Source organism: Ooceraea biroi, chromosome 4 (genome assembly GCF_003672135.1).
Source record: "Ooceraea biroi isolate clonal line C1 chromosome 4, Obir_v5.4, whole genome shotgun sequence".
Taxonomy (NCBI): domain Eukaryota; kingdom Metazoa; phylum Arthropoda; class Insecta; order Hymenoptera; family Formicidae; genus Ooceraea; species Ooceraea biroi.
In genome coordinates, this window is record NC_039509.1 from 16,971,417 (window position 1) to 16,984,449 (window position 13,033).

Sequence of the window (13,033 nt, forward strand, 5' to 3'; positions counted from 1 at the left end):
GCGAATGCCAAGTAACATAAACAGATTTTTATAAAAATCACTTTATAGCTCATAAAAATATAATTCACTACATAAAATCAGTTACACCATATTCTTAAGTAAAGAATAAATATCGTCAGTTTGCTCTGCAGAAGTCGAACAAGTAAGACATGTGTCAATAAACTTGACTTCATAAAAAAATAACTTATTCGTACAGACTTAATCTACGTAAATTCAGATTTGTGTATTATCAAAGCGTACAAGTAACATTATCAATCTATTATACTTTTACTTCCTTATTAAAATTCGTTCTTTGTAAAGAAAAAAAATTAACATCTTATTTAGCATCGGGATGAAAAGTAAGAAATATGATTGTGTCGATCGGCAATCTTCCAATGGAATGATGTCCATGGCATTAGGAATATTCTGCGATATCGAACGTGATGCCACTTTTTAATGAATTATATAGATATTATACTTTACTCTTCTGCTTGACATTCTTCATTGTGCGGATAAAGTTATATTACAACCAGATCGGAAAAGTGTCTCTTGGACCTCGACGATGTCGTCTTACATCGCATGGTCTTTCGTCGCGGGTGCTTCCGCCATTTCTGATCGTCTCGACATCCGGTCGCGAAGAACTCTATGCTGATGCCGTGGTCGTCATTGTCGCTCTTTCGCATGTTTCGCACATTTGCGCTGTACGTGCAGTCGTTTCGTAGCTGCCGCAGGTCGTAGTGCGACGTCTGAGAAATTAAATTTCATCTGAGGGGAGGAATGCTCAATGAAACTATATAATACAATACTTGAGGTGATGACGGTCTGATACTGTACCTGCACCACCTTCCAGGCGGCGGATTTCCGCCGACGTCCTGGACCTTTTTCGCGCATGCAGGTTTCCTCTCGCCAGGTGACATTGTACATGCTGGAGTCACTGCTTGCCGGCCAAACCAGACGTGCCTTGACATCCCCGCAATGACAGTTCATGCGACGCACGTGAAGACCGGCCTGGGTACGCTCGCATCTGCGAGAACGTCTCCCGACGTCGGCTTCAATGAAAGGTCACTTCTTTCGTTGGTTATCCCGACTACAACTGGACTTAGAAGGGAGACCAAGGGAAGGAATGATGAGCTATTCGCCGAGGATGAGAGTAATCTCTGGTATCTTACCGTACGCCATGTAATCGGTACTGTTGAAGACCTTGGATGCCTTGCGCGACGTCAGACGCCGACCACCGTAAACCGCTACCGCCTGCACCTGCAGAAAGTACTGGCACTTGAGTTCCAGGTTCTTCAGCTCGTAACACGTCTTGTCCTGGAAAAGCACGTGTGGAAATAGTTGACTATGTGAAAACATAAATGCATTGGTAGAATTTCAAGTCCTAGCAACCAAATTATCGAATTAATAATGCTCAAATGATTTAAATTACATCCTCGAAATATGTAGTCTGATATGAATCTCATCAAGTTTTTCCAGAAAATCCAACAACGGTGAGAAACACTTACCTTAAGAACCGTTTTGTGATACACGAGGATAGAGTCGTTTGCAGGTCCGTAGATGAGTCTACTCCAGAATACTTTGTAGAACGAGATCGGCACATCCGACGCTGGTTTCACCCACCGCAAATTAATTCGCAGCTTTCCGCCGACGAGGCGCGCATTAGACAACGTCAAGTTCTGTGGCTCCTTCGGATTTCGTGGCTCTGCAACAATTGAGATAAAGTGTAACAACGTACAATTTAAAGGGAATCTCAAATCTTCGAAGATCGGTGACTAGGAGCAACTTTTATATCACGGTAAGAAAATGTGTCATGTTGCTACATCGACAGCAAAGGATAGATAAATAAACATATTTAATACGAGTAAGTTAAGACTATTTGTAAAAGCAGCTATTTGTCTCAAAAGTCGCTTGTGTCAACAACAACTTTGGCCATTAAGCGTGTAGTTAAACTCCCCTTCTTGATGGCCTTTTCAAAAGAACATATACGAGAATTGAACAATCAATAATCGCAAATTTCAGTAAAATAACGCACATTTGTTTCATGTGAATCAAACCTCGAGGATCGAGTGAGCAGCTTTCAGATGTGCAATCGTTGACAACATGGTGCGTTGGACAAAGCGCTCTGAAAAGAGCAACGCCGAGATCATGGACTTTGAGAACGTGAATTCGATGAATAGGCAGTTGAACCTGATCTCAGGTAATCTGTTCCCAATGACAGCGAACGGTTTCACGATCGGCTGGAGGATATACAGCATCGCTGTGTGGTTGCTCATGACAGTCGAGTGCATCGCATTCTTCAGCGGATGCGCGATGGTGCCGAAGGAGAAGAATATAAACAACGGCATGACCGTCATGCTGTTCAACGTAGAGGTCTTTTCCCTGATTACGCGAATTCACGTAAAAAGAGGCTTGATAATGCAGTTCATCCGTGGGATGAACGACTCGCTGCGCACTCGGGACAAAATCATGAAACGCATTGTGATGAAGGTTGTACGGCAGATGCAGACTCCCATCAAGTTCTATTTGCTAATCGGCCAGCTGACCATGACGATATGGATCCTCCTGCCGCTCGGTGAAATTGGCAAGAAGAGTTTCTTCAGTTATGTGGATTACAAGATACCGAACGCCATCAGCAAGCAACCATTCTCGGCCATGACGTTCGTGCTGGGAATCATGTTGACTCTATTCGCCGATGTATACCTTCTCACGAAGAAACTCTCTTTGGACTCTTACGTGGTGCACATGGTGCAGCTGATGACGGCACAGTACCAGTACATTGCGCTCAAACTCGCAGAGATGTTTCAAAACGGAATGTCAGAAAATGACTACAAAGCTGAGAATAAACATCAGCACGAAATTGATCAACGGATGAAGAGAGAAATAAGAGCGTTGTGCCTGCGTCATAACGGTGTAACACAGTCAGTATCTAAACAACATACGAGAATGTGAATTGTATTAATTATTTAATTACGATACAAGTTCTTAACTATATAATGTCGTACTGTATAGCATTTTGTATATATGAAGATTTTTTTATGTTTCTCTTTTTCATATTATTTCAGAATGAGTTTCATACTGAAAGAATTGTTGTCTTTTCACGTCAGTGTAACGTACATATGCAACATCCTTCGGTATTGTTGTATCGGTGTGATGGCGCTGGACGTAAGTAACAAGTAGCTGCACGTCTTAACATTAAAACGACACTTGAGTTAGACTATGTGAAAAATTGTTTCTAGACGATATCAAGGCCACTTTACGAATATGTAATGGTTCTCTTGTACTTGTTCAGTTCGATAGTGGAATTTTGTATGGTGTGTTTCTGCGTGCAGGAGTTACTAAATGCGGTAAGTCTTGCATAAGGATGAGAATCATGAAATAAATAACTGATGGATAAAGTAATGAATTGCGCGCGTCCCAGTTTGACTAATTGCGGAATGATAAACGCGCGGATGTGATTTCCGGTCGATTCTTTTTTTGTTTAAAGCACGATTGGAGTACTTAATCCGGTTTTGCGCAAACCGTTCATCATACTAATTGTCGTTTCTTTTCCACGGAACGAACCCGTTTGCCGCGATCGCGACGCAGCTGGAAAATTTATGTGGAAATTAATGATAACGTTTAAAGCTGGCTTAGAGAATAATTGATATTGTGATATATTTGCATCACTTTATAATAATTAAATTAATTCCAAACTCACTTTATACCGCCATCACGTTTTTTGCTGGTATAATCGCTCTCGCGACTTTTCTGTGGCGTGTTTGTTCTCGCGTTGGCCTTCGCTCCGCAAAGTTTAATTTGCATGCGAAAGGTCAATATTAAGCAATACTTACCGTAGCGATTTGCGCAAGCGATTAACGCAGCCCTGGAACTTTTCGCTGCGGGTTAATGGCCCGAATTCCGAGTCAACAAACAAACAGTTCTCAAACACGAACTCGCAGGTAAATTTCCTTTGGCACAATGTTACGCGCATCGGCCTCGCGTGAGACGAGTTGCTCCACAAGTTTGGACAATCAACCATAATAACTAGCTTACCATAATATCCTTAAATTATTGTTGTTCTCCCCTGTGTCAATTTAGAGTAAGGAATTAACGGACAAAGCGTTTCACGAAGACTGGTTTCGGTGTAGGCTGTCAATCAAGCGTACATTTTTATTAATGATAACGGCCAATAAGCTGGAATGTAAACTCGCCAAGGTTGGGAATTTCAATCTCGCGTTACCTTCGTTTCTGATGGTGAGACTTTCTATATTCTCTCTTTGTATTATAATTAATTATACCTCTTAAGAAGTTTCTCACGAAATAAGGAATACTTTTTCAGATATTCAAACAAGCATACGCGTTTGCTGTCTTATTCTTAAAAATAAGATCTACTTGAAAAAATAATAAGCGATGAAAAACAAACATCTGTACATCACAGATTTAAACACGGTAATTATACTTGTTTGAAGTAAAAAATAAGAACTAATAAGTTTAGTGAAAATAACATCAATTTTTTTTTAATATTCATGTCATTTTTGTTGTAGAAAGAAGAACTGTTATGGGTGATAATGTAATCCACATTAACGATTAATGGTGTGTTATTATACACGTAGATGTAATTGAGGCAGTTATTAGAGAAAATAAAAATTCCGACAAATTACGGCGTTTTTTTAATCTGAACAATTTTCATAATGTTTGTCGAATGTATCCTCGTTCTCGAACGCACTCACCTTTAGTTTTGAAGGGCCTAGAGGGTTGCGAATACCCGCGCGATCCGTTTGCATTGACGGCTGCCACACGAAACTGATACCAGTGACCCGTCTTCAGTCGGCCTCGGAGGGTCGCATGCGGCTTCGTTGACACGTGGCACACGGTCCAGGAACCTAGCCTTGATTCCAGATACCTAGGACCGACCAAATGACGCTCCTCCACGAGATATCGAACATCCCCGCCGTCATTGTTGGCAGACGCGTTACTGGCACTCGATCTGCCGTTGCGCCACGTCAGAAGCACCAGGTTGCTCGCTTGCTGTCGTATCTGCAGATTCTCCGGCACGGCTGGTAGATCTAATTAAAATCGGGAAACAAGCAGAACCATTCGAGAATCAAGCAGATAAATTCGATTTATCATGCAGATGCGCTTTATTGATTACATCAAATTTCCTCATCACGCGTGAGAAAATAAGCACCAGGAAGAAGACATGTAACACAACGCTATACTTACCGTTTCGATCGTCTAGACCAACAGGATGCATGCACGTGACACCGCAATCATGGGAGCAACACTTGGCCAAATCCGGGCAGCGAGAGTCATCAACGCAGGCGACCAAGCAAGCGGCTTCAAAGGGCGTCATGGACATTCTCTCGGGGCAATAACCGGGTTTCGTGTAGTTTGACGCCAGGCAGTTTTCCACACACTGCGACACGTAATGACAAAGTAGACAAGGAAAGAGCTATAAGATGTACTCATGCTCCGAGGATTAATATCTTTTAGTGTTTAACGACAACGATCTTCGATTGATTGAATGTCAAACCGATGTTGAAATAAATTGTTTAGTTTATTGTAAAAAGACATTAAATGACGATGCTTGAAAAATTGTGACGGATATTTCTACGGGCACTTAACGACATCCGGAAAACATCAAAATCTGAACGAAGAGTTATTAACGATGCTTATCTAATTAATTAGCGTACGTCTCGGATACGCGTAGCAGCGATAAGTGGTCCAGTTTTTGCAGCATGCGCAGCGCTGCAACGACATTTTCTTCGTCATCTCCGTCACCGGAAACATAATCCGAGTTGCGAGCGTAAAGCCGATAGCGCGCCGTAAAAACGCTTGCTATGCGGAAAAAGCTGCGCTCGTGAGTTCTCATTCTAGCAAGGCTTTAAAAGCTGTACTCACTTAATGGAGAACAGTTATAGTCTTCTTTTTGCTGGAGTACTTACGAGAATGGAACGTACTATAAACTCTGCAAGATTTTCTAAAAAAATATACTTTTCATTTCTGTCTTGTAGCAAATGGTCTTTTATAAAAATAAGTTAAACTCTTATCATTTTTTTCATATTTCTTCGGACTGCTATGCATCAGGCAACTCTCTGCATTCTACCAGTGGGCGAGTTTATTAAGGCCGACTCGAACTTGATCGCATTCCGTCTTAATCGAACTGCTCTCGATCTGCTTCATTCGAGATCCAACTCAATCCTGTCGACGCCGAAAAAGACGCAGTCAATCGCGCGGAGAGAAAAAAAAGATAAAAATATTACAAATCGCCGTGCCGATATCGAGAGACCAGCCCCGATTGAGAGCTTCTCTGGCAATTTTCGTGGAAGCCAGTTCTCGCTACATATGTAGTTACGAAACTGCCGCTTCTCGATTCCGTTCAGGTGCGAAATGTGGGACCGGGTCCTTTAAGAAGGCCCCGCGGCGTATTCCCGATCGTCAGGACGAAGACGCCCCTCCATATATATTTCAACTTAATGCGTGTTCTTAAGCGGGAGAAAGAACGAGAGAGAGAAAGAGAGAGATCGCTGTGCTTTTATCCAATCATCATTTTCGTACAATGTAGATGCGAGAAAGCCGGCCCGATGAAATCGACCGAAAAATGCAACACGCGAGTTAAGTGTCGACGGCGCGCGGCAAGATGTATGATTACAAGCGTAACATCGCGTTCGCAAAGTACGAGTCGTTAAGTTTGATGGCGGTCTCTCGGGACGAGTTTCCAAAGCCCTGTTAAAATAAGTATACCGTGCGCGAAATTTCCAAATCGCGATAGATCCCTCTCGGATGGATACGCGTATCGCCGCACGCATCGCGAAAACGGCGATCGTCGCTCGTGACGGAAGCGTGCGCCGAGCGTTTGGATGAACTTCGTAGACCGGCACCGGATGTCAGTCGGTTTATGATCGCCGCCGTGGTGTAACGACACGTGCGTGTCACTACGATGGCCCATAAAAAGGGTCTCTTTAGACGAAACGCGCTGCTCTTGCGATTCTACAAACGAACGCACTTGCTGGCTGATCCGGCTGGTCGTTACGAGCTTGCACTTTAAAGATACTTTAAAGATTACATGCCACATTTGAGGACGCGTGTGACGTGAGAGCTACGAGTATCGAATATCAATCTGTTTGACGAGATACATGCCAGATATGTGCAACGCATAAATGACAGGATGATCTCCGTTACGCACGTTACATCTCGCGGCTGATTCGGCATTTAATGCTCGGCAACTTGACGTATCAAGTGTGATGACTCCCTTCGTTAACGTTTACGTAATCGGATCCTCGGGGAGCGTGAGAAAGCAGACACCGCCCGCGAGAAACTCGCTGTAAAGAATAAAGAAATAAAATAACGAAGAGTTGAAATAAAAGTTGTTAAAAAGTACCATTCAACAAGTATCATATACAAAAGAGAGACATCATCGGGTAGCTACCTGAGCTCTCCCACTCGAGATGTCTTCCTTGTCGGCGCACTTTCAACCTTGCATCCTTCAGCTTGGCGTTAAGTCTCGACGTTGGGGATGGAGGAAGATCGAGAGTCCGCCCGATGCGGCCCCGATAAGATTTGCGAAGTGGTGGATCGCGGACTTCCCGAAGAAGGCCCAGGGGCATTCCTGGGACCTGACGACTGCGGGCACTCGCTGTCACGCAGTTGTAGCCGCGGCATATATCATTCGAACGGTCGGGGAAACTGGTTCGCTTACTTATTGGCCTACTTTTTACTAGAGGGAAGCGAGTGCACCGAGCAGAGCGGATCCAATCGCATCGCGCAACATCATCGAACACGATCGTTCGTTGATCGTTGCTGACTAGTAAAATTGGTTCTGACAAGATTCACCGTGAAACTGTCGGTATTGTTAACGAAATTGTACAGTGTTATCGCGAGAAACCCCCAGTTATGGTCGACAGCCTCCCCCGGGATTCATCCGGTACCGAATTAACTCTCGATCTGCGCTAATAATTTTACATAAAGTAGATCGGAACTTCAAGATCGTAGGGATGTATCTAGAATCGTACGACAGAAATCTTGAAAGCTGAATATAAATAAAATATTTCAGAGGCTGTCAAATTATAGCTATGTCATTTACCAGTCAATTGTTAACAATTGTTAATTGGATCAAAAACAACGAGAACCTATAATCTCACAATGTAATATAATGTTTAAAGTAATATGTAGAAAGTATATTGCCGATCAACGACAATGTATACATCGTGTATGCAATACGTAGTATTTCTCCCTCTCTCTCGCGATTACACTTTTCGTAAAAATGCAGAAGCACGCTATGGCAATCGGCGGGTTAGCTTCCGCGTTCCACTGTCAGTTGGTTGAGATTTGTTACAAGTCAAACAAGAATATTACGCATCTCGACGTGTTGCATTTCTGGAGTTTATTGTTATTTATCGTCGAGTTGCGCTTTTAAAAAACCATATATTTTGTAAAACGATCAAGCGAAACATAGGTAGATTAAAGAAAAAAGAATTGTATGCAAAAAATCGGGAATACATTATATAATCTTATTTAATTCCCGCATGTTTTGTTCGTACCAGTGCAGATACTTTAGAGAGAAAGTTGTCACGCAGGGAAACAAATCTCTGTAATACCGCAGAGATGTTTAACTCGGAGATGCTATTTATCATTGACTGGAATTCTATTCTCCAGCGAAGTGGCGCCTCTATGACCCGCCAACGTCAGATAATATAGAGAGTAATGGTGAAGTAGAACTACCTATGCAAGCCACTACTGCAATAAATACCGTTTCTTACGAAATGGAACATTGGGTGTTACAACGATAGTTAGTCTATTACGTCATCTGGCCATGTCATTGATTTTCGTGCGATTATCTATAATTGCGCGTGCATGTATACGCGTGTAAGGTAAACTTCTATACATTCCTGTTTGCAAGAACCGACATAAGAAAAAGTCCGTAAAATTGCAATATAAATTGCGATATAAAGTACGAATCGAGAAGATTGAAATATTCAGCCGCGATTTTCACTTGCACGTTCTCCCCGAAACGCGTCAGAGGAAGAAATAAGGGAGGTCGATCGACAGCCCCGTGATGCGCGAGTCGCGAGTGATAATCGCGCTCAAGACATGTGCAGCGTGAAAAGAAGAAACCGAGCGAAGTGAGCGCGATCTGATGAAGCGTCGTCACGGTCGAAGAATTAACTTTGCCGATGCACGCTGAGATCGTCGAGTGATATCCGAAGCGATCGCGCGGATCAAAGTATACAAGGAGGCTAATGAAGTTCACCAGCTCTCGGTCCTTTCCTCTTTCTCGCTCTCTCTCTCTCTTTCTCTCTTTCTCTCTTTTTCTCTCCTCCCTGCCGTATCACCCTCTTGGTTGATCGCGCCGAAGGCGCACAGGGATCGATCTGTTCCACTCGAGAGCTTCTTCGCGAAGATCGAAGCACGCGGCCGTCGTGAAGTGATCGCGAAGATTAGGGTATGGCAGGAGACTAATGTAGTCCGCTGCGAAGATCGGCGATAGTGTCGATCGGCAATACTGAAAAATCATGCACGCCGATCGTTGCTCTTCCACCGCTTCCTCCTTCTCCACCACCTTCTCCTCCGCAACACCTTCCTTCTCTCGCTCTCCTTTTCATCCATTCCTCTTCTATCTTTTTCTCTCTCTCATCCTTGCATCGGTAGGCTATATCCCAATTAAAGACTTCACGAAGATCGCGGTTAAAGTATTCATTAAGATTGGTACGGTCGTGGCGGCCTTCGGATCGAAGTTCATCGCGAGAATTGGCCGACCGCCGATCGCCGTCGTTAAGAAAATTATATTGCCCATTGGCGATTCGCCAGCATCGTTTTCTTCTCGGTCCTTCTTCTTCTTCTTCTTCATTTTCTTCTTCCACTTACGCCGCTCTTCTTCTCAGTTATTCTTTTCCACGCGGCAGCACCAATAATTAACAATCGAAAGGCCGCCGCGCGTGATCGATACCGTGGAAGTTGCGTTTCATTCGCGAACAGTGAATTCCCGGTGAAGTTGTTTGCCATGATATAACGATCGCGCTAACGAAGCCAATTGTTATAACGGCAGAGAGAGGCTTATCTTTTCTCATCGAAAGAAAAGAAAAAAAAGGAAGAGACACCTCTAAAGAACGCCGCCACTTTGATATCGAGGAATTCGTTAAGGCTTGATCGTTAAACATTGCTTCCAAAATGGAATTCACCAATGACGGTTATGCTAATGACTTTAATTGTAATAATCCTTTCGTGCTTCTCCCTTGATTTTCTTCTACATCCTTGCAGCACATCGAGAGTTACTAACGGAATTCCGCATCGAAGGATACCACTAACGAAGTTAGATGTTGATTACGGCAACGATGAATGCTAATTGTTTCACTTCTGTATTCTTGCCCGTTTACTATTAGATATTCAGTAATTAGCGTTCGATAAGGTGCCGCATGATTAATATCGTGGAATTTGCATTTGCCGAGCAAACATTCTTAGTAAAGTTCGACGACCACGATTACGTCACTTAATTATAGCGTGCACTATCAAAAGAATGCGGCAACATTGCATAACGGGTCGTGCGAAGATGAAAACGCGATAGATTCCGGTGAAATGTACGGAGAATATCCTGACTAGAATTATAATACTCGTTGGAAGAATCCGTCTCGCACACGATCGGGAATAGTACGATGGCAAACTGACGCAAATAAAAAGTCGCGAAACGGAATTGTGCAAACTGGCGCGAACTAAGATAGAAGCTTCTAAATTACAAGTACTAATCTCGCGGAGTGGAACTCGCAGAATTCCAGTTTATCTTAAGAATGACTAGAAAGTAATGGTTAATCGATTGCTGCACACTTTACTAGCAAACTGATTGAGTCTGTCAATTCGCCAATTAGAGTAGTTTTATTGACTCTATCAATGAATAACTGCGTCGAGACACGGGGTGGAAAAATTGAAAGATGAAGAGATTTAATACGACAACAAGATGAATCCATAATTCGACTTGCTTGTACAATGTCCAAGCGCCCATAAAAGTCTCCATTAATATGCGAACTCACACCATTTCTGAATCGTTTGATATTGCACGGTACACTTTGTCGATTTTAGTCGTACGCGACGTTCGTCCGCACGATGATCGTCCACTCAATGATCCACCTTCAATCTTTTTCAACAGCAGCAGATTCGAGGTTACTTCCATCAGCGTTCGCAGGCGGGAGAGATGCGTCGGAATTAATTTCGTCACTAAGGGCACCGCGGCCGAAGCCAGGGGAACAAAGTTCCTGACTTCCAGGTTGGGTGTTGCGGTCGCGGAGTTCCTGAAGAGCGGAGGCGCGCGCGAGAGCGCGGCCGAGTGTCATCGGGAAGATTGATCGTCGGTGCTTCGGGATAAGAACCTGTTTTCGATAATGTCGGAAGATACGTTTCTAGTGCGCCATAGGCGCACATCCGGGCTTAGTTTGTTGCCGCGCGCAACCCTTTTATAGGCCATTACTTCGGGACTTTATTGCCGGCCGCCAGTCAGAGCTCGGGGGCTATCTCTTCGTCATTCCTCCTTGTCCACCCTTCCTCCCTCTGCTCTTGAGTATCGACGATGACCCTCTCGGAATCATTTCGGGGCTGCTTGCTGTAATGACGTGTGTATACACGCCGGCGAAAAATATCAGCAATAAAACGACCGCCGCGTGATGGGCTCGCCAGTAAGTTACTGGTAAGTCAATGGGTGTCATTGCTCGTGTTCGTGGCGCGTTATCGTCCGCCCGATGCCAATTAAAATGTTTAACCCTCCCGCTGCCCGCATCTTGTGGGAATACCTTATACACGCGATACACGCGACAGACAGTCCCGGAGTCAGCAGATGTTTCTGTTCCCAGGTGTTGCGAGGAAGTATGACCACAGTTGTCGAAGAATCATGCCACCGAGCTATCTTACATTACCGCGAGAGGAATAATGAGTGACATAACAATCTGTGAGTGCTTGCTGCCACGAATGCCTCTAGCCGAGGAGGTAACACCAAGGAGAAAGCTTATAGTGCATCGTGATCAGCTAAATAATCGTACTTTCCTCTTGTGGAGAAACGTCCGTTTTTGGGAACGGCGGCTTCTCGATGGTCATGCAGATGACCCAAATACGGTACCATCGGTTCGCCGCTGTCGAACCGGCAAAGTTAGCGTTGCGGGTCCCAGTCGAGCCGGATCCCAGAACTGGTGGCACAGAGTACTTCATAAATCGTCGAGCGTGACGATGATTCAAGTGGGCGCGGACTCAGGGACATTCGGGCTCGCATAACTAATTACACGCGATGGAGCACGCTCGGGGACCCGCAAAACCTGGACAAGCCCCGGATGAATCATCGACGTCTGCGACTCTCGGGAGGCGACAAAGCGTTGCGGGGAACCAGTTTATTTAGCGACGCTATCGAGTGTCGAATCGGCTATCGAAATTAAAATCGATCTCCACTCGGCCGCAGCGTACAATGTAGCGGGTTGATTAATCGAACCGATTATTCCGGCTGATTGCGATGTGCGGGTCGATGCCATAAGCGCCAACCGCGATGGAACCTGTCGGACGTAATGGCCGTTTGCGCGACGCCAATATTCCGCTCTGACATTAATCCCTTTAGATTTAAATGTTAGTTCTTACAGTGGCCTGCCGCATGATGTATGTTAAGTTACGTTACGTTCTTCGCTGTATGCTTTGTACATGTATTCAGTGAGAACAAAGCATGGAGAAGGAAAGAAGGAAGAAAATGCTTATATATATGTTGATAATTTTATATGAAAATATTTTGACGCGCAAAAGTCAATCTCTATTGTACAATGTATCTTACAACCAAGGCTGATAAGAACGCGAGAACGCTAAGAATATATTTTTGATAGCAGTGTTTATCTTTTTCTACTTAAAAATGCTGCTATTGTTATCCAATTAGTAATATTGCTAATCATATAGCAGATGATATAGAAGAGATATGAAACGTGTTCTCTCACATACCTCGTCAGGATAATCCTCCCCGCATCGAGCGTCGCACCTGGCCACCCTAATGGAGTCGTACTCTTCGACGTATCGCGTCCACGACGCCAAACAGCCTGGTATCAGCAACCACCATGCCCACCAT

General features: G+C 44.1%; 2 protein-coding genes across 2 annotated transcripts; one reads left to right on the top strand and one right to left on the bottom strand.

Moving 5' to 3' along the window:
• Nucleotides 1-5: 5 nt before the first annotated feature.
• Nucleotides 6-13,033, bottom strand: LOC105283514 (anosmin-1). The gene is made up of 7 exons (XM_026969277.1): nt 12,971-13,033; nt 5,182-5,374; nt 4,689-5,024; nt 1,485-1,681; nt 1,149-1,293; nt 814-1,028; nt 6-725 (listed from the first exon to the last, which is right to left on the bottom strand). Exons 1-7 carry the CDS (start codon nt 13,031-13,033, stop codon nt 498-500), a joined length of 1,377 nt encoding a protein of 458 aa, XP_026825078.1. The 3' UTR covers nt 6-497.
• On the top strand, nt 1,910-2,969 carry LOC109611258. Its single transcript, XM_020033065.1, has one exon. The coding sequence runs from the start codon at nt 2,080-2,082 to the stop codon at nt 2,926-2,928; it is 849 nt and encodes a 282-aa protein (XP_019888624.1). The 5' UTR covers nt 1,910-2,079; the 3' UTR covers nt 2,929-2,969.

Bases quoted from the DNA above. Each gene is read 5' to 3' on its own strand.
- LOC109611258 (XM_020033065.1), top strand. From the start codon at position 2,080: ATGGTGCGTTGGACAAAGCGCTCTGAAAAGAGCAACGCCGAGATCATG.
- LOC105283514 (XM_026969277.1), bottom strand. From the start codon at position 13,033: ATGGTGGGCATGGTGGTTGCTGATACCAGGCTGTTTGGCGTCGTGGAC. The intron at 5,375-12,970 runs GTACGACTCCAT...TACGTGTCGCAG, and splicing joins TGGACGCGATACGTCGAAGA to TGTGTGGAAAACTGCCTGGC. The intron at 1,029-1,148 runs GTAAGATACCAG...CTTTCATTGAAG, and splicing joins TACCGATTACATGGCGTACG to CCGACGTCGGGAGACGTTCT.